The sequence below is a fragment of the Clupea harengus genome, chromosome 2, assembly GCF_900700415.2.
Source record: "Clupea harengus chromosome 2, Ch_v2.0.2, whole genome shotgun sequence".
NCBI classification, from domain to species: Eukaryota; Metazoa; Chordata; class Actinopteri; order Clupeiformes; family Clupeidae; genus Clupea; species Clupea harengus.
In genome coordinates, this window is record NC_045153.1 from 5,454,442 (window position 1) to 5,480,173 (window position 25,732).

A 25,732-nucleotide genomic window follows, 5' to 3' on the forward strand; every position below is an offset into this window, starting at 1 on the left:
ACCCGATTAAAATTCATTGTTCTTGTTGGTTTCGGAAGACGTCTTCAATAATGTCAGCAAACTGGCAGAGTGTGGCGCAAAAAAGGTTTATTTTGCCAGTGCAATACCAACATCATAAACCTGAGCAAGCCGCAAGACTATACTGCTATTATAATGGTTTGAACATCCTTTTATACATTAGCTTGGCCTTGGTGCTTCTCCTGTCACAATATATCACTTATCATCGCCCCTCTAATTGGAACCATGGCTATAGCTATGGCCATGGCCATGGCTTTTTATTTGGGACAGTGGAAACTTTTGAAAACCTCTGACCCTTTGGAAACTCAAAACAGGCCTTGAGGGATGGGTCTTGGGCCACCTGCAGCAAGATGTACTCTAAGTAACCTCTAGGTTGGAATCATGCACTGTCCCTAGATGAACTCTGAGTTGAATCTATGCCAAGTTAAGAAGTTTTGCCCAGAAACAGGGTTAAGTTATCTGGTCTTCAGACCTTCCGGCCTGTATGTAGCGGATCTCTATAGTCCTTGATGTACTGATTCCTTACTCTGACTGTGCCCAGCCCTATATTTGAGCACAGACTGGGCATTCTAACTTATTTTATAATAGCACAATAATTTTGACAATGATGTTTTTGTGTATATCCCAGTGATTATGTTGATTTGCTCATGTTCCATTTATAATTACCTTTTATACTGAGTGTTAATAATCTACACACTGGTTAATATACATTACATGAAATGTTCTACTTATACTGATTATTACATGAGTTAATAATCTACACACTGGTTAATATACATTGATTAATGAGTTTACATTTTTTCCACCACACTACATTTTCCTCAGGATTAATAAAGTATCTCTCTGTCTCTATCAATCATCTCAGCCTGTTTCTTATATCAGTCCATTATCATTATCATTGGATGAACTCTGTTCAGGACACACAGAGAGTCACATGGGCAAACTTAACATGGATGAGTTCAAGACTCTCAAGTACCATTTGAAGGACACGGACAAGATTCAGTGGTCAAAGCTGGAGACAGCGGGCCGGGTCACTACCATAGATTTAATAGTGCAAACGGGGGGCTGCTGTTCCTGAACTCCAACTGTCTGGACAGTCAGTCTGTGTATATTGTTGACTGCGGTGTGTGTGTGTGTGTGTGTGTACAGTCTGTTGATATTGTTGACTGTTTCAATTCTAAGGACCTTTCACTGATGACAAGTTGTTTGACAGAGAATGTGGATTCGATTTGTACCAAAGAAGCTAAGATGGTGTAATGTTCATCAGGACCTACTGAATGTGTATGCTAGCAGATGAACAACGCAGAACATAAATTTGATGGGAGAGTCGGTGTCCTTCTCACCTCGTCAGCTGAAGATCTCGGCAGCCATGACTGCAAATACATTAACTTGTGTGAAACTCCAGTTCTTCAAACTAAATTTGATATAAAACCACACGAGAAAAGACCGAACAATCACGTTGCACTTTCACTTGTCAAATAAATATGTTCATTTTTGCTTTGCTCATGGCGAACACTTTGAAGTAGAGACTGAGGGCATTTCAGAAACTCATCCCTCCTGTGTGTAAACTGTATAGCATAACAATTCATTAAGTCATTTATACCTGTCAAACATCACAACAGGATCGATAAAAAGGTGCTCTCTTTCACTGTCTCTCTCTATCTCTCTCTCTAATAGTGTAGCTGAGCTGGCCAATCAGAATCCTTTTCAACTAAAGTCCCTCCCTCTGGCTCGCGTCAACGTTGTTAAACAAGGAAGTTGGGAACTGAGACGGACGGACTCCAGTGACTGTTTTTCAGCGAACTTTGAATAGGTACGAGTTCTCTGGTGTACTTTTACACTCAACAAACAAACCAACCATTCTGGTTTCAAATATGTGAATATGAAGCTGACAGCCTTGTGACTTTAGTATGTTGTGTTTTCCTGTTCAGGGACTGACATGATTTTCAAACTGTAAACGTGTGTGAAAGTGAAAGCAAACTGTCTAAGCTGCCATTGCAAAAGAGAGTCAACCGGTAACAAGACTATGGCATCGAAACCTTTCTCCGAAGAGGATTTATCTTGTCCTGTGTGCTGTGACATCTTCAAGGACCCTGTCGTCCTCTCATGCAGTCACAGTGTGTGTAAAACCTGTCTGCAGCAGTTCTGGGAAACCAAAGGATCCAGAGAATGTCCAGTCTGCAGGGGAATATCTTCAATGGATCATCCTCCAGTCAGTCTAACATTAAAGAACCTGTGTGAGACCTTCTTACAGGAGAGAAGTCAGAGAGCTTCAGCAGGGTCTGAGGTGCTCTGCAGTCTGCACAGTGAGAAACTCAAGCTCTTCTGTCTGGATGATAAGCAGCTTGTGTGTCTGGTTTGTCGGGACTCAAAAACACACAAAACCCACAACTTCAGTCCCATCGATGAGGCTGCACTAGATATTAAGGTATGAATGCTCAGATGAGTTTAATAATGCTTACACATGATGTGCTCTATGAAGACTTAATTAGAAAATAAATACGTACAGTTGATACATGCCTCCATAACTACTCAATGTCAACATCAGGAAAGTGCACATCTTTACACCTGTGTTTACTGCAGTAGTTGTTCATCAGTAAAGTGTGTGTGTATTTCAGGAGGAGCTCAAGATCAAACTGGAGCCCCTAAGAAATAAATTCAAGACCTTTGAAGAAGTTAAACTCATCTGTGACCAAACAGCAGCGCACATTAAGGTGAGATATGGACCAGATTAGACACAGGAGTTTTCATTTCAGCAACAAGAAAAATTACTTTTTTATTACTGTACGTGTGATCTTCCAGACTCAGACCCAGCACACAGAGAAACAGATCAAGGAGGAGTTTGAGAAGCTTCACCAGTTTCTACGAGATGAAGCAGCAGCCAGGATAGCTGCACTATGGGAGGAAGAGGAGCAGAAGAGTCAGATGATGAAGAAGAAGATTGAGAAGATGAGCAGAGAGATGTCATCTCTTTCAGATACAATCAGAGCCATAGAAGAGGAGATGATAAATGATGACATCACATTCCTGCAGGTAAGAACCGGTCCTGTTTTTCTTTTTTCCTAAACCAGTGTCTTTAACAGGAGTAAATCATTTCTGATTCCACAACGTAAACAGGTTTATACCCTAGATGTATGGAAATGATAATAATATAGGGTTCCATGAATGGGACAGTGGCTAAACAGCTATGCATTATGTAAACAACATTCTCAGGATTACAGGTTTTATAGTAGTTGATAATAATCTGACTAACCAATTCACTTAATCATAAAGACGGCAAGTAATACTGATTTAGAAGTTCCTGTTTTTCATATTACTTTATATATTAATTTATAGTAGTGTTGAGATCCTGGAAGCATTACTGTCATTGATAGTTTGCTTAAGTTTCCTTTAAGTAGTTAGTGTATGAGAATTTAATGTCAAGCGTTAATGTCAATGCTTTACATCTTTTGTACTATGGTGTTTTTCACAGAACTACAAGAGCACAGTGGAAAGGTGAGTGATCTGCCTCCTGTCTCTCTTTCTCTGTGGTTCTGAACCCAAACCCACAGCAGCACTGACTCCTGAATGTTATTCCAGAGCCCAGTGCACACTGCAGGATCCAGAGAGGGTTTCAGGAGCTCTGATCAATGTGGCAAAACACCTGGGCAACCTGAAGTTCAGAGTCTGGGAGAAGATGCAGGAGATTGTCCAATTCAGTAAGTGTATATATCCATTTCAAACACAAACAAAAAACACACACACACTCTCACATAGAGACAGACAGACGGATGGATGGACAGACACAAGTTTATTTATAGAGCACATTTCATACACGGAGGCAATGCAATGTGCTTTGCATAAATAAGAGCAAAACGAACCGTCAAAAGAAATATATCCCTTTCAAACACAAACACACACACCTTCACATAGGGAGAAAGAGAGAGAGACAGACAGACAGACAGACAGACAGACAGACAGACAGACAGACAGACAGAGAGACAAGCAATTCAATGTGCTTTACATAACTAAGAGCAAAAAGAACCTCCAAAAGAAATATGAAGACAAGTGAAGAGATCAAAAGAGCTGCCAAGCGGAAGGGGGAACTGGAGGAGAGCAGAAGTGATGAAGAGTGTGTAGACGCAGGTCTACGGGTGAAAAAGAAAATCAGTCAGAATTGTCTGAGATATTCCAGTTGAGTTTAAGAATTGATAAGGTTACAGTAAAGCTAAAACAGAAGACATTGTTAAAGTCAGCAGAATGCAATTGAACGAGTATTATTAAGGATGCTCCAGTGAACTGTTTCTCCAGTGAACTGTATCGTTCTCCCATGTCGATAAACGGAGGATTCAGAAAGACGGCTTGGAGGGAAATATCATTTTCCATTGCTATGGATGTGTCAGGGTGTGTGGTAATGCAGCCTGTTTTCATGCTTTGACAACAAGATACCAGTACGCTTAACACATTTTCTTTTGTCGAGCATGACCAACGTTTATTTGTGCAGCGCATGTTTTTTTCCTCACTGACGGACTAAAGGAAATGTAAGGAACTGTGTTGCTCCCGCCTGAACTCGGTTAGCTAACTTGTCTCACCCTACTGTTTTTGAAAAGACTTCATATGGGATTGTCCAATACAGTGAGAACTGACTGAAACAGACACAGACAGACACAGAGAGAGAAAGATCGAGAGAGAGAGAGAGAGACAGAGAGAGAGACAGAGAGAGAGAGAGACAGAGAGAGAGAGAGAGAGAGAGAGAGAGAGAGAGAGAGAGAGAGGGATCAGACAGAGATCCACAGATCCTTACATTTAGTTAGACTAATTTTACACAATGATACACACACAAATGCGCAGGCTCTAATGCGTATGCGTCCACTGGCCATGATTAAGACTAGAAGGACTAGGAGGGCGATGTGGTTCACTGTACCACAGACATTTGGACAAGCTGGGGGGTTCAGACAGTTCATGAAACTTAGTTCAGTCAAAAAATAAAAAGAGAGATGAAAAGTACAGTATGAGGATGTGAAAATATGTTTCATAATTAGTAATATAATAAATACATTAGTGCTGTCAGTTTAACGCGTTATTAACGGCGTTAACGCAAACCCATTTTAACGCCGTTAATTTTTTTATCGCGACATTAATGCAATTTAATTTATTTTTAATTTTTTTATTTACATTCATTTTGGCCTCGCAAACTGTGTAGTAGGCTAACGTTACGGTTTGAGTGAATGGTGAGCGCGATACGGCGAAATGGATGATAAAAAGTTTCTGAATGGAAAGTTTACTTTTAAAAGTTGTGTTGTGCAAAAGAAGCGAGCTTCACTGTTGTCTGAAAATGTCAACAGGCAGCTGGCTGAAAGCAAAGAAGTAGTAGGTGTAATGGCAGCAGATCCAATATCTGTGTCATATTTTGAAGCACTCTGGGAAAGTATTGAACGCGTGCAAAAGCTTAAAAGTGTAAATGTCTTTATCTTCTTAAAGATTCAGGTATCCATGTACATACATAAATAAATGATTCTTGTATATCTGTCTTAACACAATTAAGCTAGCACGGTCAAAAAACTGTGAACCTCCGTGCCTCTCTGTTCCTTCTAACTAAGCATGCTCTCTTCACATGGTCAAAACAACGTGTCAAAATAAGAGTCTCTACTTTACAGATATTCATTATAATAACAAAAGAATATTATTCCAGAAATAATACACATCTTATTTATGGCTCTAACAGTAGGCTTACCTTTTATTGGTAACCTAACTGTTACGGTTCATTGTTTCTGAAATAAGAGGCCTGACTGCTATGTTCCCAGCAAACTTGAAAAAAATAAAATATTAAGCCATGGTTTAACTGCACTATAGGCTGAATCCTTGTTTACCTGAAATGTGCACTTCATAATTTTATTTTGTACCGCCCTGTTTGGCAATGTTGGTTTTCAATAAAATAAAACATTTGCATAAAGCAAGCCAATCCACTTTTCCATGTTGATAAGGGCATTAAAATTAAAATAAAAAGATGGAAAAAATAAATAAACGAATGGACATTTAGAATAGATAAAAATTTGCGAATAATCGCGATTAATTTTGAGTTAACTATGACATAAATGCGATTAATCGCGATTAAATATTTTAATCATTTGACAGCACTAAAATACATTAATAAGATACATCAGTTTGATGCTTTGAAAGCACACCAATTGCATTATCAATGAATATTTGGCTAAAAAATACAACATGTCATTTTGTTGGTTTAATTAACAGATACAAATAATGACCTATAGTTTGTATTTGTGTATGTATCTCTTTTTGTGTGCTATTTCCACCTAAACCATTTGTGTTTCTCACTCTGCAGCTCCTGTGACTCTGGATCCCAACACTGCACACCCACAGCTCATCCTGTCTGAGGATCTGACCAGTGTGAGACATGGTGATGAGAGACAGCAGCTTCCTGATAACCCAGAGAGAATTGATAAGTATGCCAGTGTCCTGGGCTCTGAGGGCTTTAACTCAGGGACTCACTGCTGGGATGTGGAGGTTGGAGAGAACACATGGTGGATTGTGGGTGTGATGACAGAGTCTCTCCAGAGGAAGGGAGACTATACCTCCATGGGTGGACTGTGGTGTGTGGGTTATAAAGATGGTGAATATGGAGCACGTTCTACACCAAAGCCAGACACTCTCCTCACAGTGAAGCAGAAACTCCAGAGGATCAGAGTGCAGCTGGACTGGGACAGAGGAGAGCTGTCATTCTCTGACCCTGATAATAACACACATCTACACACTGTCACACACACTTTCACTGAGCGAGTGTTTCCATACTTTGGTATTGGCTGTAAACTCTTTCCTCTGAGGATGTTACCAGTGAGAGCTTCGGTGAAAGTAGAGCAGCACAGCAAGAGATGATGTCACTTCCTTTTGCCAAGTTAGTAATGACTTGTTCGTGGTGTTAAAATGTCTTCATGCATTAACCAAATTGAAGGGCAAATATCTTTGACAGAAATGTGTTGTAAAATATATTCCTAAACAACTTCCTTTTATTGTCTAAACGTATGCTGATGGTGACGCAACATGATTACAGAATTGACCGGCCTGACATAAATGTTATTAATGCTTTTGCAAACATTTGATTCTCATTTATATTAATTTCAACTTTTCTCGTTCTCATTATGACAGTTTTGTAAGCAATTATGTATAATTTCAGATTTTAAAGCCTCCTTTTAATGATGTTCTACTCGTTTGTATCAAAAATAAGGGAAATTCACAATAAAATAGAAAAAAAAAATACGTACAACTAGTGTATATCTACGTATCAGGACTATTAGTATTTTGTGTATTTGGCAATGTCTTTAACAATGAACAACTCACATTGACAATAAACATCAAATATGCATAATAAAATCTGTCATTTTACAAGATAATAACTATATGTGTCTTCGGTCAAAAATGACTGCTGTGATTTATGCATTAAATGGGACATCTGACAACCATTTATTAAAACTGTAAGGAGTCTTGGACTCAGATGTGTGTGTGTGTGTGTGTGTGTGTGTGTGAGAGAGAGAGAGAGAGAGAAAAAAAGAGAGATTCCAAATTTCATTTGGTTAAGACATTTCACATAAACTAATTCAGCTATTGTCTTTATTCAGTGCAATCAGTAATGAAAAAGAGCACACATTTGATGTAAAGACATATCAAAAGAGCAGTCTTAATGTCAAGAGCAGTCCTAATGTCAAGAAGAGTCTTAATGTCAAGAAGAGTCTGAATCTCTTCACTTCACTTCACTTCACTTTTAGGATGTTACTGTACAAGTTCCAGGTGTGCTGGAACAACCATGCCAGTGGACAATAACTATAACTACAATACAAAAACACTCAAAGTGGTTAACCACAGAGCAAAGTGGAAACAGGTTGTTATTCCTGTGGTCTAATGGAGAGTATTTCACCTTATAAACCCTAAACAGGTTGTTATTCCTGTGGTCTAACAGAGAGTATTTCACCTTATAAACCCTAAACAGGCTGTTATTCCTGTGGTCTAACAGAGAGTATTTCACCTTATAAACCCAGGGATGGATTAACGAACGGGCCTACCGGGCCCAGGCCCAGGGGCCCATGAGCTCAGGGGGCCCCTAAGCCAGAGCCTCTGCGTGAAGTCGCTGTTATGTATCTATTTGTGGTTGAAAAAGGTGTATTTTGTTCATTTGCTAATGGCTTTAATTGAGTATACCTGTGCTGTGTTAGAAAATGTGCATGTGCGCCAGGGGCGTAACTATAGACAATGCAGCCAGTGTGGAAGGTTCGTAGGCACAGCATACCCTGCCTTCTACATTTTTCCAAACATTTAAATGCTACAGTGTCGCTGGTTTAATGCGACAGCGATCAAGGATAATTTATAGTTGTAAAAGTACAGATCCCTTATGCTATATATTCCCTCAAAATGGCAAACTTGTCTCTGTCATGGTTTTTATAATTTTTAGGGGGAAATCGTCAGTAGCAATCTATAACACAATTATATGCTTATCGTGCATACACTATAGAAACTATTAAAAAAACGATTCAATTAAATGAATAATCTCTTATTTAATTTGTTATTTTTGTCATACACAGATATGCAATGATGATTGCTGGGTAATATGTATCTTGTTCGCCAATGTCAAGTCTCTATTTGATCATGTGACGAGACGATAAGATATAGCTCGTTTTGGCGTAGAATCTGAACGTCAAGACCTACAAGCTGACTGAGCACAGTACGGTACACTTGCCGAACGATGCCTTTCAAACATAAAAGTGGTAATGCATGATTGCTCTTTCAATGGACAGGATAGCCAGCCCATTCAGCCTCTCCTGCCCCATGCTGCTCAGGTAGGTCTTAATCAGTTTCAATTTGGAAACGAATCACTCGGCTGTTGCCCTGTCACATGTAATGTCAGAAACAATAGCAGGGCAGTGCACACCTCACCGAAGGTGGATGTTACGGAGTAAACTTGGACCTGTTTACTTTCCCAATACAATAGACAAAGTATCTAATTCGACCGTTAAATCCAACACATCGTTGGTAAAATATATATATACACCTAATGGTGTTTGTGTGTGCGTGCGTGTTTTGCAAGCGCACAATTCTTTTTCTCGTGAAGGGGGGAGGGGGGGGGGCCTTTAACATGTCCAGGCCCAGGGGCCCGTGGTTTCTTAATCCGTCCATGTATAAACCCTAAACAGGTTGTTATTCTTGTGGTCTAACAGAGAGTATTTCACCTTATAAACCCTAAACAGGTTGTTATTCCTGTGGTCTAACAGAGAGTATTTCACCTTATAAACCCTAAACAGGTTGTTATTCTTGTGGTCTAACAGAGAGTATTTCACCTTATAAACCATAAACAGGTTGTTATTCCTGTGGTCTAACAGAGAGTATTTCACCTTATAAACCCTAAACAGGTTGTTATTCTTGTGGTCTAACAGAGAGTATTTCACCTTATAAACCCTAAACAGGTTGTTATTCCTGTGGTCTAACAGAGAGTATTTCACCTTATAAACCCTAAACAGGTTGTTATTCCTGTGGTCTAACAGAGAGTATTTCACCTTATAAACCCTAAACAGGTTGTTATTCCTGTGGTCTAACAGAGAGTATTTCACCGTATAAACCCTAAACAGGTTGTTATTCCTGTGGTCTAACTGAGAGTATTTCACCTTATAAACCCTAAACAGGTTGTTATTCCTGTGGTCTAACAGAGAGTATTTCACCTTATAAACCCTAAACAGGTTGTTATTCCTGTGGTCTAACAGAGAGTATTTCACCTTATAAACCCTAAACAGGTTGTTATTCCTGTGGTCTAACAGAGAGTATTTCACCTTATAAACCCTAAACAGGTTGTTATTCCTGTGGTCTAACAGAGAGTATTTCACCTTATAAACCCCAACCTGGCCTCCCCTGCTCTCATGGGTGTCAGTCATTCAATCTGCTCAACTCTTTACAGTTCTATCGCCGCACCTCCACACCAGTAGATGGCGCTCTGCTTATCGACAGGGCTTCACACCTGGTCAGACTTCTGTGTTGTTAAAGGTCCACTGCGTGATTCTAATCTCATACACTTGTTGTCAAATTCAGTGAATATTTCCTCTTGTCCCTCTAGTATAAAAGCTCTGGTGTTCGCACACAGTCCTAGTTCTATAAATGGGAAACAAACAAAGTGGCTCAGACCGAGCCATAAACAATCCCAGCCAATCAACACAGTGCTCAGTGCTGTGTGTATACGAGAGAGAGAGAGTGTGTGTGTGTCTGTATACGGGAGAGAGAGAGAGAATAAAAGAAAAGACAAAAATAAAGACACTCATATTACAGCGAAGACGCAAGAGAGGGCACACACACACACACACACACACACACACACGGTGCTTACAGTTTGGGCTTTTGCCACATGTAAGGTGTCTTTTGACTGTGTGTGAAGTTACTATTTCAGGTGGAGAAATGGGTCATGAAAAGTTGTGAATAAGGCAGTTAGGAAATGTCGTGGGGTGTCATGTTGTCTAAGTACCGTAGCTTTGTGTGGGAAAAGGAATATTGTCCAACTTGGTGGAAGGGTTCAGATGTGCTAAGACCAGCCTGGAGATGACTTTGTCACAGTCTAAGGATCCAGTAGCCAAGAGCAGGGTGGAAGGGGTTCAACATGCACAAGGCATTACAGCATAGGCACAGCAGGGTTTGGGGTATCATTGGGCAGGAATAGGGTGAAACAGCAGGGTTTGGGGTATCATTGGGCAGGGATAGGGTGAAACAGCAGGGTTTGGGGTATCATTGGGCAGGGATAGGGTGGGAGAGCAGGGTTTGGGCTAGGTAAAGGTTGGAGAGCGTGGGGTAAGGCTACATTGCAGGAGGGGAGACAGATGGTAACTAGCTTTGTCTGCCAGCAAGAAGAGGAAACCAGATGAGCAGCAGCGGCTTCTCAAGCAGAGCAAGGGCAGTGGATGAACTGCCATGGTGTGTGTGTGTGTGTGTGTGTGTGTGTGTGTGTGTGTGTGTGTGTGTGTGTGTGTGTGTGTGTGTGTGTGTGTGTGTGTGTGTGTGTGTGTGTGTGTGTGTGTGTGTGTGTGTGTGTGTTTGGGTGTGTGTGTGAGCAAGGGCAGTGGATGAACTGACATGGTTTGTGTGTGTGTGTGTGTGCAAGGGCAGTGGATGAACTTCCATGGTGTGTGTGTGTGTGTGTGTGTGTGTGTGTTTGGGTGTGTGTGTGAGCAAGGGCAGTGGATGAACTGACATGGTTTGTGTGTGTGTGTGTGTGCAAGGGCAGTGGATGAACTTCCATGGTGTGTGTGTGTGTGTGTGTGTGTGTGTGTGTGTGTGTGTGTGAGCAAGGGCAGTGGATGAACTGCCATGGTGTGTGTGTGTGTGTGTGTGTGTGTGTGTGTGTGTGTGTGTGTGTGTGTTTGGGTGTGTGTGTGAGCAAGGGCAGTGGATGAACTGACATGGTTTGTGTGTGTGTGTGTGTGCAAGGGCAGTGGATGAACTTCCATGGTGTGTGTGTGTGTGTGTGTGTGTGTGTGTGTGTGTGTGTGTGTGTGTGTGTGTGTGTGTGTGTGTGTGTGTGTGCAGTGGATGAACAGCCATGCTGTGACGAGGAGGATCAGCTGAAGGGAACTGTGGGTAACGGCCTTAAATTCATTCTTGGAGTCACTGTGATGATGTCCTCCCAACTCCACAGACCCTCAGTCAGTGGGTGGTTCAGACGGAAGCATTTAGGTGCTATCCCATCAAGCAGCAAGTTGTGCTTGTGTGTGCGTGCGTGCGTGCGTGCGTGCGTGCGTGCGTGCGTGCGTGCGTGCGTGCGTGCGTGCGTGCAGATAAGACCAGTGTGGATAGGTGTTGCAGATAAGACCAGGGTGGATAGGTGTTGCAGGCTTTGTAGCTAAATCAACCACAGCACTTCTGTTGGATTCTTTTTTTTTTTTTTTTTGGACGGTCACGCAAAGGAGCTCTAAAAAATACAAATAAATTAAATCAGATAAGTACAAGTCAGCTGGCGTAAATTAGATAAAAGTAATGTTCGGTTGTGGAGTCTGATGGCTACTGGAACAAAGGACTGGCCAAGGCGATTTGTTATGTGCCGAGGAGGGATCGGTCTGTGGCTGAACGTGCTCCCCATCTGCTGTAGCTCGTCAAAGAGGGGATGGGAGGGGTTCCTCAGGATAGCATCCAGCTTCCTCCTCTCCTCCCCAACCGCCTCTAGGTTGTCCAGGTCTATTTCCACCACGGATGTTACCCCCCCAACACACCACGCCAAAGAAGAGGACACTTGCTACACATTCCTCATATTCCCCATCACATCACACATACTTGAGATTATTCACTTTCCATATACTAATGTAACCCTCTCTCTCCACTTATCCAACGGCCCGCTGCTACTCTGCGTTGTGTTGTATGTGATCTGTGTTGGCGGATGGTTGGGCGTCCAAAGGATTCGACACGGGAGACGAGGAGGAGGTTTCGTAATGGTGGCGAGATTTATTATATTCAGCACATCAGCTATATCGTTTATCAAGCACACACACTCCAACTCACTCATGGCATCTCTGACAACAGAACTCATGAAAACTTACGGGTCACCCCGAGGTACAAACAACATCACAGCAAACAAGTTATAATTTACAGAACACGGCTGCAGCGCTGCCTAGCGGCGTGGCACATCCACTACCTTACACTAACATTACTCATATTCCCCATAATAATCTGAATCACATCACACGTACTGGTAATATACCCTTTCTATATACTATCATTACTCATCATTACTCATTACGTGTTGCCTGTCTACTTGTAACCTGAACTTCAGGATCAAAGTCTGTGTATACTCCACTGATCTGGGGTCAGTCTCTGTGTCTCTGGCAGGTACAGTCCACACCCACAACTGGGACCTTAACTGAACTCCAGAGGAGTCAGTGGCAGCATTGACAGGGGAACTGGTCTGGCAACTATGGCCGCCCAATCAGAATCCTTCTTTACCATAGTCCCGCCCTCTGACTCACTGACACCAGAGGAGGAAGTGGAGTTGCAGGTTGATTATTTGTTCTCCACTAAACGCTGTCGTGTGGGAAACGTTTATTAGAACCTTCTTTAAAAACTCTCTGTGTGTCTGGCAGGTACAGTCCACGCCCACAACTGGGACTTTGAACTGAACTCCAGAGGAGTCATTGGCAGCAGTGATAGGGGAACTGGTCTGGCAACTACAGCCGATCCTTAAATTCTTTTGACCATAGTCACTCCCTCTGACTGACTGACACCAGAGGAAGTGAAGTTGACTGCAGGTTGATTCTCCGTCTTCCACTAGACGCTGTCATGTTCATGTGAGATACTTTTATTAGAACCCTTTTTAAAAACTGTCTTTAGACTAAAGAGGAAAACAGTTTGGGCTTAAGGTGAAGCTGGTGAGGGTGAAGTTCTTGTGGATCAAAGTTTGAAACAGGGAAGACTCAGAGTTAAGGACTGACTCGACTCAGACTGCTGAAAGTGAGACCAAAGCTTGTCAAACAGCCTTCAGAAAGGACAGTGTAGTGGAAAGACAAAATGGCTTCTAAACTTGAAGAGGATCTATGCTGTCCTGTGTGCTGTGACTTCTTCAAGGATCCTGTCATTTTGACCTGTGCTCACAGTGTGTGTAAAGCCTGTCTGCAGCAGTTCTGGGACACCAAAGGATCCAGAGAATGTCCATACTGCAGGAGAAAGTGCTCAAAGGAAATCTACCCTACAAACATGGCGTTAAGGAACCTGTGTGAGACCTTCGTACAGGAAAGAAGTCAGAGAGCTTCAGCAGGGTCTGAGGTGCTCTGCAGTCTGCACAGTGAGAAACTCAAGCTCTTCTGTCTGGAGGATTACCAGCCTGTGTGTGTGGTGTGTCAGACCTCAAAGAAACATAAAAATCACAACCTCAGTCCTGTAGATGAAGCAGCACTGGACCGTAAGGTAGGAATCTACTCTGGTAATACTAGTGATGGGCTCTAAAAAACACATCTTGAGAAACTCAAGCTCTTCTGTTTAGATGATAAGCAGTCTGTGTGTTATGTGTGTCAGGACTCAAAAACACACAAAACCCACAACTTCAGTCCCATCAATGAGGCTGCACTAGATATTAAGGTATGAATGCTCAGATGAGTTTAATAATGCTTACACATAATGTTATCTATGAAGAATAAATTAGAAATTAAATATGCAGATGCATGCCTCCATATCTACTCAATGTCAACACCAGTAGAGTGCAAATCTTTACAACTGTGTTTACTGCAGTAGTTGTTACCCAGTAAAGTGTGTTTGTATTTCAGGAGGAACTCAAGATCAAACTGGAGCCCCTAAGAAATAAATTCAAGACCTTTGAAAAAGTTAAACTCATCTGTGACCAAACAGCAGCGCACATAAAGGTGAGATATGGACCAGATTAGACACAGGAGTTTTCATTTCAGCAACAAGAAAAATAACTTATTTATTACTGTGCGTGTGATCATCCAGACTCAGACCCAGCACACAGAGAAACAGATCAAGGAGGAGTTTAAGAAGCTGCACCGGATTCTACGAGATGAAGAGGCAGCCAGGATAGCTACACTGAGGGAGGAAGAGGAGCAGAAGAGTCAGATGATGAAGGAGAAGATTGAGAAGATGAGCAGAGAGATCTCATCTCTTTCAGACACAATCAGAGCCATAGAAGAGGAGATGATAAATGATGACATCACATTCCTGCAGGTAAGAACCGGTCCTGTTTTTCTCTTTTTCCTAAAGCAGTGTCTTTAACAGGAGTAAATCATTTCTGATTCCACAAAGAAAACAGGTTTATACACTGTATGTATGGAAATGTTAATAATATAGGGTTCCATGAATGGGTCAGTGCCTAAAAAGCTATGCATTATGTAAACCTCACAATCGGGATTACAGGTTCTGTAGTAGTTCATAATAATCTGACAAACTAATACACTTAACCATAAAGATGGCAAGTAATACTGATTTAGAAGTTCCTGTTTTTCATATTACTTCATATATTAATTAATGGTAGTGTTGAGATCCTGGAAGCATTACTGGCATTGATAGTTTGCTTACGTTTCCTTTAAGTGGTTAGTGTAGGAGAATTGAACATTAATTAATGTCAATGCTTTACATCTTTTGTACTTTGCTGTTTTTCACAGAACTACAAGAGCACAGTGGAAAGGTGAGTGATCTGCCTCCTGTCTCTCTCTTCTCTGTGGTTCTGAACCCAAACCCACAGCAGCACTGACTCCTGAATGTTATTCCAGAGCCCAGTGCACACTGCAGGATCCAGAGAGGGTTTCAGGAGCTCTGATCAATGTGGCAAAACACCTGGGCAACCTGAAGTTCAGAGTCTGGGAGAAGATGCAGGAGATCGTCCAATACAGTAAGTGTATATATCCATTTCAAACACACAAAAAAACACACACACATACAAACACACACACACACTCACATAGAGATAAACAAACGGATGGACGGACACAAGTTTAATTATAGAGCACATTTCATAAACGGAGGCAATGCAATGTGCTTTACATAAATAAGAGCAAAACTAACTGCCAAAAGAAATATATCCCTTTCAAACACAAATACACACACCTTCACATAGGGAGAAAGAGAGACAGACAGACAGACAGACAAGCAATTCAATGTGCTTTACAAAATTAGGAACTGGAGGAGAGCGGAAGTGATGAAGAGTGTGTAGACGCAGGTCTACGGGTGAAAAAGAAAATGAGTCAGAATTGTTTGGGATATTTTAGTTGAGTTTAAGAATTGATGAGGATACAGTGAATCTCAATCAGAAGACATTGTTAAAGTGAGCAGAATGCAATTGAACGAGTATTATTAAGGATGCTCCAGTGAACTGTTTCTCCAGTGAACTGTATCGTTCTCCCATGTCTATAAATGGAGGATTCAGAATGACGGAGGGAAATGTGATCTTCCATTGCTATGGATGTGCCAGGGTGTGTGGTAATGTAGCCTCTTTTCATGCTTTGACAGCATGATACCAGTACACTTCAGACATTTTCTTTTGTCGTGCATGACCAACGTTTTTTGGGGGGCTGCAGCGTATGTTTTTTTCCTCACTGAGGGACTAAAGGAAATGTAAGGAACTGTGTTGCTCCTGCCTGAACTCGGTTAGCTTACTTGTCTCATCCTACTGTTTTGAAAAGACTTCATATGGGATTGTCCAATATAGTGAGTACTGACTGAAAGAGACACAGACAGACACACTGACACAAACAGACAGAGAAAGAAATAGAGAGAGAGAGAGGGATCAGAGACAGAGATCCACAGATCCTTGCATTTAGTTTTTAGACTAATTTTAGACAATGACACACACACACACACACACACACACACACACACACACACACTATAATAATCAAATGTTTTTTACCTTTAGTCTGTGCATTTATTAAGTTATTGGAAATTGGTCTTTTGCATTAAACCATTTTATCCCCAGAATGTTGCAGAAAGTTCCATTGACTTGAATGGATCATCCCATTCTTTATAAGGACCGCAAAAAAAAATGTGTGCCTCTGATTCCGCATTCCATTCCTGTTCACTTTTCATAACGAAGTTCATCAACTGAAAATCAGCAAGTAGTACGTTGACGGCTGAGGCCTGAATTTTTAAAGTTCTATTTGTGTGAAGAACTATTTCTTCATCATCAGATCAGTGTAGGCAGCAGCTGGTGAGGTGTGTGTAAACTGGCAGCATACACTTCAATAAGACAAAGCAATTATCATTATGCCATTATCTGTAAGACACTTTCAGAACACTAACACGGTACAGGGTCTAGAGTAAAGGTAATTGTATAAAACACGTTAAATAGGTGTCCTCTGGCCATGATTAAGACTAGGCTATTCATTTGATATTAGTAGGCTAGCTAAGGTTTCACACAATGCAATTGATTAAAAACAGCTTATGTAGCCAATGAATAATAGCATGTAAATATAATAAAAGTAGGCCTACAAACACACACACGCTATTTTAGGACCTAGCAATGGACTCTACAGCACCCCTCGAACCACCAGTGCTATCTGGGAGCACTTTACAACCAGCCCAGCTGATGGGACTAAAGTCAGCTGCAAATTGTACAAGTCCACAATAATAAGGCAGGGATGTGAAACACCTAACAACATCAGTAATGCATAACCATATGCATCTCAAACATCCCTTTGTGACCATGTCTGCCCAGGCCCCCCCAGCAGTGGATAATACACAGACACAACCACCAATAACGGCTGTGTTCAATTCAAAAACACCATACACAGACAACCACCCGACTGTCAAGCAAACTTTGGATGAAATGATTTGCCAGGACCTCTTGCCCTACTAAATTGTTGAAAACACGTGTTTCCGTAAGCTCCTAACTGTCACTGCACTATGCTACAGGGTACCTTCACACAGACATTTCTCATGTACAGTTGGACCAAACCTGTACTGTGATGTTAAAGCAAAGGTGAGGAAATCCCTGTTAAGCATGGAGGGCGATGTGGTTCACTGTACCACAGACATTTGGACAAGCTGGGGGGTTCAGACAGTTAATGAGAAAAGAAAAGAAAAGAGAGTTGAAAAGTACAGTATGAGTATAATAAATAAATACACTTAATAAATCAATGTGATGCTTTGAAAACACACCAATTGCATTACCAATGACTATTAGACTAAGATGTGTCTGATTTAACATGACTTCCAGCATAAGCCACGCCCACTTCTGGCCTATCTCAATCCAGACACAAAGACACAAAGATATGTGTATGTATCTATTTTTGTGTGTTCTTTCCACCTAAACCATTTGTGTTTCTCACTCTGCAGCTCCTGTGACTCTGGATCCCAACACTGCAGCCGTAAGTCTGATCCTGTCTGACGATCTGACCAGTGTGAGATTTGGTGATGGGAGACAGCAGCTTCCTGATAACCCAGAGAGATTTGATGAGTATGCCAGTGTCCTGGGCTCTGAGGGCTTTTACTCAGGGACTCACTGCTGGGATGTGGAGGTTGGAGAGAACACATGGTGGGGTGTGGGTGTGATGGCAGAGTCTGTCCAGAGGAAGGGAACCTTTACCCCCATGCGTGGACGGTGGTATGTGTATTATTATGATGGAAAATATGGAGCAGTTTCTCAACCACAGCACCACACTCTCCTCACAGTGAAGCAGAAACTCCAGAGGATCAGAGTGCAGCTGGACTGGGACAGAGGAGAGCTGTCATTCTCTGACCCTGATAATAACACACACCTACACACTCTCACACACACTTTCACTGAGAGACTGTTTCCATACTTTGATACTGGCTGTAAACTCTCTCCTCTGAGGATGTTACCAGTGAGAGCTTCAGTGAAAGTAGAGCAGTACAGCAAGTTATGATGTCACTTCCTTTTGCCAGGTTAATAATGACTTGTTCATGGTGTTAAAATGTCTTCATGTATTAACCATTCTGACTAATTGGTTGTATTGTTAGTTGCCTTACGAAATTTCCAGAGGTCTCACATAATATGAACTCTGTAAATATGGCAATTTGAAGGGCAAATATCTGTGAAATGTGTTGTAAAAGATATTCCTAAACAAGTTACTTTTATTTTCTAAACGTATGCTTATGGTGACGCAACATGGTTACAGAATTGACCGGCCTGACAGAAATGTTAATAATACTTTTTGCAAACATTTGATTCTCATTTATTTTGATTTAAACCTTTCTAAAGAGGCAAGTCATTCTCATTATGACAGTTTTGTAAGCAACTATGCATAATTTCAGATTTGTAAGCCTCCTTTTAATGACGTTCTACTCGTTTGTATCCAAAATAAGGGAAATTCACAATAAAATAGCAAATAAAATATACGTACAACTAATGCATATCTACATCTCAGGACTATTAGTATTTTGTGTATTTGGCAATGTCTTTAACAATAAACAACACACATTGACAATATACATCAAATATGCATAATAATTATGCATTATGCATAAGTCATTTTACAAGATAATAACTTGTTGTGTCTTCGGTCAAGCATGACTGCTGTGATTTATGGATTGAATGTGATATCTGAAAACTTTACCATTTAGACTCTAAGGAGTCTTGGACGCAGATGTGTGTGTGTGTGAGAGAGAGAGAGGGAGAAAGATTCCAAATTTCATTTGGTTAAGACATTTCACATAAACTAATTCAGTTATTGTCTTTATTCCGTGCAATCAGTAATACAAAAGAGCACAAATTTGATGTAAAGATATATCAAAAGAGCAATCCTAATGTGAAGAGCTGTCTTAATGTGAAGAGCAGTCTTAATGTCAAGAGTAGTCTTAATGTCAAGAAGAGTCTTAATGTCAAGAAGAGGCTGAATCACTCTTCACTTCACTTTTAGGATGTTACAGTACAAGTTCCAAGTGTGCTGGAACAACCATGCCAGTGGACAATAACCATAACTACAATACAAAAACACTCAAAGTGGTTAACCACAGAGCAAAGTGGAAACAAGTTGTTATTCCTGTGGTCTAACAGAGTATTTCACCTTATAAACCCTAAACAGGTTGTTATTCCTGTGGTCTAACAGAGAGTATTTCACCTTATAAACCCTAAACAGGCTGTTATTCCTGTGGTCTAACAGAGAGTATTTCACCTTATAAACCCTAAACAGGTTGTTATTCCTGTGGTCTAACAGAGAGTATTTCACCTTATAAACCCTAAACAGGCTGTTATTCCTGTGGTCTAACAGAGAGTATTTCACCTTATTATACACATACCTTATTGCTTTTATAATACGGTTGCCAGCAACATTATAAATAGTAACTAAATAGTAAGCTGCCTTTCAGCACAAAATATTTGTAATAGCCACCAAACGTTGTGTATCGCATTTCAGTAGCCTAGACTCTAGAGAAAATAGTCCCGAATGTGTGGCTGTTGCTATGCAACAGACAAACAGCATTGGGAACATCACGTTTGTTAGCCTATGTCGGTAGGAAAACTGTATGATCAGGGAAAGTGTATTAAAACCGGATGTCGTCACTTTAAGCCGGTCTCTGGTTGGATAAAGCTTTTCAGCAGAAATGGACAAGGACCTTTACTTTTTAGTTGAGAAGTTGTGTTGATCGCCTGGCATGCAAACGATCGGTTTTCTTTAAATTATTATTATTTTTGTGAAGTTATACGGCTTATGTGAATAAAGCTATCTACACAACTTTTTATATGTCTACATTGACTCGTTTAGTTGTTCATGTGGTACACGTAGGTCTTAACTGAAGCTAACGCTTAGACCAACAATCCATTGGAACACATAGTAGCTAGCTAGCCTCGCTGCTAATAAGTCTAACGTTAGCATGCTGATATGAATAGACCCATTATAGTCAGGTGGCTTAATGCTCAATTGACTTGTTAACCGAACTTTTACGAAGTCATACAACTAAACACACAAGTGACTTGTTAACCGAACTTTTACGAAGCTATATGACCAAACACAAAGCTAGCACTGTTAATTCCGCTATAGCTAGCCAGGTCAATTAGCTCGCCTAAGATACTGCAATTTAAGCTAACCAATTACCTCATTTCCCCCAAAACCCATCGATTACATGTGTTTGTGATGTGTAACATATATCCTTAATCAGTCATTCAAGTTATTAACGTTTATTTACCGCTAGCGATTACACGACACAAGGGTAATTCAATCGCTATTAATGTTGAACTTGAACTTCAACAACGTCACACAATATTAAAAGTCAGGCATCGGCATGGTTCCTACAGAATAAATCAAAGGTCCTTGTCCATTTCTGCTGAAAAGCTTTATCCAACCAGAGACCGGCTTAAAGTGACGACATCCGGTTTTAATACACTTTCCCTGATCATACAGTTTTCCTACCGACAGCCTATACTCTCCTGAGCAAGCTAAAATGATAATAGCTAGCGAGCTGTTAACGGTCACAACCTACAGAGAGTTCAAAATGCCCGGGATTTGTTGTACTGATGGATGCGACAACAGTCGCCAGAGAAAACATAGATATACAATTGATACAATCGTGAATAATTGCTGTGTCTTATTAGAGCTAAACTCTCCTGAGCAAGCTAGAGTGCTAATAACTAGCTAGCTGTTTAGCCCTTTGGGAAATTTTGAGTGCTTCTCCTGTTGGTGTGACGAGGGACAACATATAACACAACAAAAACATATAACGTAACAATACTACAACTATCCAAAAACAGTAGGAACAGCCCCCCCAAAAATATATATATACATTAAGAGTAGAACAAAGTGCGGTGGCATAGACCAAAGTACTTCAATAAATACATCAATTAATACAGCTTTGTTTATGCACATGTGTAAGGTGACTGAGATGGTATGTGACTTGTAGTCAATAAAGTGCTTAGTGTTTAGTGCATATCGGTATTTAGAGTTCTGATGGCTGTCGGGAAAAAACTGTTCTTAAGACGCGTGGTCCTTGCTCTAAAGGATCTGTACCGTCTGCCTGAGGGCAGGAGAGTAAACAGGTGGTGGCCTGGGTGAGAGGAGTCTTTTAAGATGTTATTGGCCCTGCTAAGGTAGCGGGAGCGGGCAATGGATTCCAGGGAGGGCAGTGAGCAGCCAGTGATTTTTTGTGCTGTGTTGATGACCCTTTGGAGGGCTCTCTTGTCTGCTGCGGTGCAACCGGAGTACCACACCGAGATGCAGTAGGTTAGTACACTTTCGATAGTGGTGCGGTAGAAGGCCACCATCAGTTTACACTCCAGGTTGTTTTTCCTGAGTACTCTCAGGAAGTGTAGTCGCTGCTGTGCCTTTTTTACTGTCTCTGAGGTGTTGACAGACCATGAGAGGTCATCTGATAAATTGGCTCCTAGGAATTTGAAGGTGTGGACCTTCTCCACACAGTCCCCGTTGATGTAGATTGGGGCCGGAACTGCACTTTGCCTTCTGTAGTCCAGAATTCATTATTTCGTTTTTGTGGTGTTCAGTGACAGATTGTTGTCTGAGCACCACACTGTCAGTTTCTGTACTTCATCCCTGTACGCTGATTCGTCATCTTCTGATATGAGCCCGATCACGGTGGTGTCGTCAGCAAATGTAATGATGGTGTTGGTGGGATGGGTTGGAGTACAGTCATGGGTGTACAAGGAGTACAGTAGTGGGCTCAGCACACAGCCTTGTGGAGAGCCAGTGCTTAGAGTGATGGTGGAGGAAAGGTGGGGACCGAGTTTTACAGTTTGTGGGCGGTTTGAGAGGAAGTCCTTTATCCAGGTGCAGATGGAGGGGGAGAGGCCTAGTGCAGTTAGTTTGCTGACTAGTATGTCAGGGATGATAGTGTTAAAAGCTGAGCTGTAGTCAATGAAGAGCATTCTTATATAGGTTCCACAGAGTTCCAGGTGGCTCAGTGCGGTGTGGAGGGCTACGTCGATGGCATCTTCCGTGGACCAATTTGCTCTGTAAGCAAACTGATGCGAGTCAAATGTGGGGGGAAGGGTTGATTTGATGTGCCGTGAAACCAGTTTCTCAAAGCACTTCATGATTACAGGTGTAAGTGCAATCGGTCTATAGTCATTCAAGCTGTTGATGGCTGGTTTCTTAGGGACAGGGATGATGATAGCTGATTTTAGGCAGGGTGGGATGGTGGCTAGAGTGAGAGAAAGGTTAAAGATCTTAGTGAAGACCCCAGCGAGTTGGTTGGCACAGGAATTGAGTACCTTTCCAGATACTCCGTCGGGGCCAGCAGCTTTTCTTGTACTCACTGATTTGAGCACACATCTCACCTCGTGTTCTTGTAGGGTGAGAGTGTGGCTGCTGGGGGTTGGTGGAGTCAGTGCAATTGTGGTGGGCCTGTTGACCTCAAAACGGGCAAAGAAATGATTAAGTTCCTCTGCCAGTGAGGCATCAGCGTGGACAGTGCTGGTGTTGCTGTTCTTGTAGTTGGTGATGTTTTGAATTCCCTGCCACACTCTCCTTGGATTATTATTAGTGAGATGGTCTTCGATTTTTTCCTTATAAGCCTTCTTGGCATCTTTGATGCCTCTCTTCAGGTTGGCTCTAGCAGTACTGTAAAGGGCCTTGTCACCTGACCTGAAGGCGGAGTTCCGCTCCTGGAGTAGAGTCTTGACCTTGCTTGTCATCCAGGGTTTCTGGTTAGGATACACCCGAATCCTTTTGGCTGCAGTCACAGTGTCTGTACAATGATTGATGTAGGACAGTACAGTTCCTGTATATTCCTCCAGGTCCTGTTGTTCGAATATGTCCCACACTGTATGTTCAAAGCAGTCCTGCAGTTGAGAGAGAGCTCCCTCGGGCCAGATTTTTATGTTCTTAATGTAAGGTTTTGTCTTCCTCCTGAGCGTGTATATGCCGGGATGAGGAGCAGTGAAAGGTGATCTGACTGTCCTAAGTGGGGTAGGGGTGTGGCTCTGTAGGCATGCTTTAAGTTGGAGTATACGTGGTCGAGTGTATTGTTCCCTCTGGTAGCACACTTGACATATTGGGTGAACTTAGGTAGCACTGTCTTCAAGCACGCTTGATTAAAGTCACCCGCTATGATGTGCACTCCGTCTGGATGAGCCTGTTGATGTTTACTAACGGTAGCGTACAGCTGAGAGAGTGCTGCGCTAACGTTTGCATCCGGTGGTATGTAAACAGCTGTTACTATGACAACCGTTAGCTCCCGTGGCAAGTAGAAGGGTCTACACATCGTTGATAGCATTTCTAAGTCCGGTGAGCAGTGACTGTCTGACTGTGTTAGGAAAGTCGTTGACTCACTAGTTTGTCATAGTGTCAAAGTAAGCACATTTCAACAGGTTTCGCTAGGCTATGTTTCGCCGCTAGCATCTCGTTAGCGATTAGCAATTCCTCCCTTCTGTTGCTGTAACATCTAACTTAGCTACCTTGACCATGTAGGGGATCTCATTCTTTCTCATGGAGGGAACTGCCCTCGCTCTCACACTTGCCCTGCCACTCTCTCTCTTTCTGACTGCAAAAGCATTGTTATTCACAATGTAGATCATCCTGGTAAAGATGCCATGAATCACCTGTCATTTTACAAATTTGACTCATTTGTGCTATCAATTCTGACAGTATAACTTAGCGGCCATTTGCTAGCTAGCCAAGTAAATAAACATGATTCTGACGGTGAGTTGTAAAAAAAACAATCTATTAATGCCGCAAGGGCAGAAGATGTGTGGTCCATTCTCCGTCCATCATTACTCTTCCTAAATTTCCCTCTGGATTAATAAAGTATCCATCTATCTATCTATCTTCGTATGGTAGAGAATGTCTTCCGGTCGGGGTTACCCAACCAAGCCTCGTTTTCGTTTCAAAATGGCGGCGCGTGTGAATAAGGCGAATTGGCACTCTTGCTTGCTCAGGAGCGGTTAGCTTTGATAAGATCCAGGATACATGTCCTGTGATATCATACATATTGTTTTTGTCTCCAAATGCCATATCTTGGTGTCGTTCACCCATCCTGAAACTGCATATTGAAAGGCGTCTCTACTCTTGAAATCTCTGGTTTATGGGGATGGATTATGTACAAGATAAATGTAAATGTCGGGAAAAGAAAGTTGGGGCAGATGCTTTGCAAAAACACAGAGGAATTGCTAATCGCTAACGGCTAGTAGCATGCTAACCTTTGATAGGTGGCTCATACACCTCGCAAATCCTCCTAGATGTATTTTTCAGTTACAATACTGGGTGTTTTATATTGTACAGTGTCTATTTCTCTGTAACTTTCTAAAAATCTAAGCAAAAAAAAGTAAAACTTAAAACTTTTAGGTACAAATACGATGATCTATGGAGATTTGGTCCGCCATTTTTTTTCTAACTAAGGTAGTATATTTGGAGTGTGCACTGATATGGAACGCTCAGGTAAATGTAAACAGCTGTACAGTACATTATGGCTCAATACAGTACACCCCGTGACCTCCTTTCAACCAATCAGAATGCTTGATTTCATCTACCCGTATTATAATCTGAATCACATCACACATACTAGTGATTATTCACTTTCCATAAACTATCATTACTCATATTCCCCATATTAATCTTGATCATATCACACATACTGGTGATATTCCCTTTCCATAAACTATCATTACTCATATTCCCACATTACTTCTGATTCCCATGTTGTCCCTCGCTCACTCCGATCACTGAGAACAGCAGACATTCAACAGGCTCTACACACCACAATAATAAGACTGTGCATACTGTTACAGTTAAGATCAGACAAAATCAATAATCCGTTCAAATGACATGTCTGTGATTTAAAAACAAAAAACAATAACTCAAGTTTCAGATAGAACAGTACAGTGTTGTAAACAACACACTCAGGATTACAGGTTTTATAGTCTAGTTTATAGTCTAGTGCATGTTTTTTTTTAAACTGCAGTTTAATGATTAACTCAATACAACACATGATATCAGTGTGATTGCATGTGACTTATAGACACCTCGCTCAATATCTTTATTATTTCTCCACATTAATATTAAATTGTAGTATGGTTATTTGTTTCATTATTTAGGCAAATTATTCCTGCATACCACGCATGGAACGTGTTGTCTGTCTACTTTTAACCTGAATTTCAGGATCAAAGTTTGTGTGTAAATCACTGATCTGGGGTCAGTCTCTGTGTCTCTGGCAGGTACAGTCCCACAACTGGGACTTTGAGCTGAACTCCAGAGCAGTCATTGGCAGCAGTTATAGGGGAACTGCTCTGGCAACTACGGTGGACCAATTAGAATCCTTCTTTACCATAGTCTCTCTGACTGATTGACACCAGAAGGAA

At 41.5% G+C, this 25,732-nt stretch overlaps 2 protein-coding genes across 2 annotated transcripts; both read left to right on the forward strand.

The window, feature by feature from the left end:
- The first annotated feature begins 1,952 nt into the window (after window positions 1-1,952).
- Window positions 1,953-6,900, forward strand: LOC116223723 (zinc-binding protein A33-like). The gene is made up of 6 exons (XM_031581364.2): window positions 1,953-2,446; window positions 2,637-2,732; window positions 2,821-3,051; window positions 3,491-3,513; window positions 3,598-3,716; window positions 6,341-6,900. The coding sequence occupies exons 1-6, from the start codon at window positions 2,045-2,047 to the stop codon at window positions 6,889-6,891; spliced, it is 1,422 nt and encodes a 473-aa protein (XP_031437224.1). The 5' UTR covers window positions 1,953-2,044; the 3' UTR covers window positions 6,892-6,900.
- Window positions 6,901-14,388: 7,488 nt separating this feature from the next.
- LOC116224636 (zinc-binding protein A33-like) lies at window positions 14,389-18,436 on the forward strand. The gene is made up of 3 exons (XM_031585009.2): window positions 14,389-14,544; window positions 15,253-15,364; window positions 17,806-18,436. Exons 1-3 carry the CDS (start codon window positions 14,389-14,391, stop codon window positions 18,354-18,356), a joined length of 819 nt encoding a protein of 272 aa, XP_031440869.1. The 3' UTR covers window positions 18,357-18,436.
- Window positions 18,437-25,732: the final 7,296 nt, after the last annotated feature.

Bases quoted from the DNA above. Each gene is read 5' to 3' on its own strand.
- LOC116224636 (XM_031585009.2), top strand. From the start codon at position 14,389: ATGGACCAGATTAGACACAGGAGTTTTCATTTCAGCAACAAGAAAAAT. The intron at 14,545-15,252 runs GCAGCCAGGATA...TCCAGAGCCCAG, and splicing joins GGATTCTACGAGATGAAGAG to TGCACACTGCAGGATCCAGA. The intron at 15,365-17,805 runs GTAAGTGTATAT...CTCACTCTGCAG, and splicing joins GCAGGAGATCGTCCAATACA to CTCCTGTGACTCTGGATCCC.
- LOC116223723 (XM_031581364.2), top strand. From the start codon at position 2,045: ATGGCATCGAAACCTTTCTCCGAAGAGGATTTATCTTGTCCTGTGTGC. The intron at 3,052-3,490 runs GTAAGAACCGGT...TGTTTTTCACAG, and splicing joins ATGACATCACATTCCTGCAG to AACTACAAGAGCACAGTGGA. The intron at 3,514-3,597 runs GTGAGTGATCTG...ATGTTATTCCAG, and splicing joins TACAAGAGCACAGTGGAAAG to AGCCCAGTGCACACTGCAGG.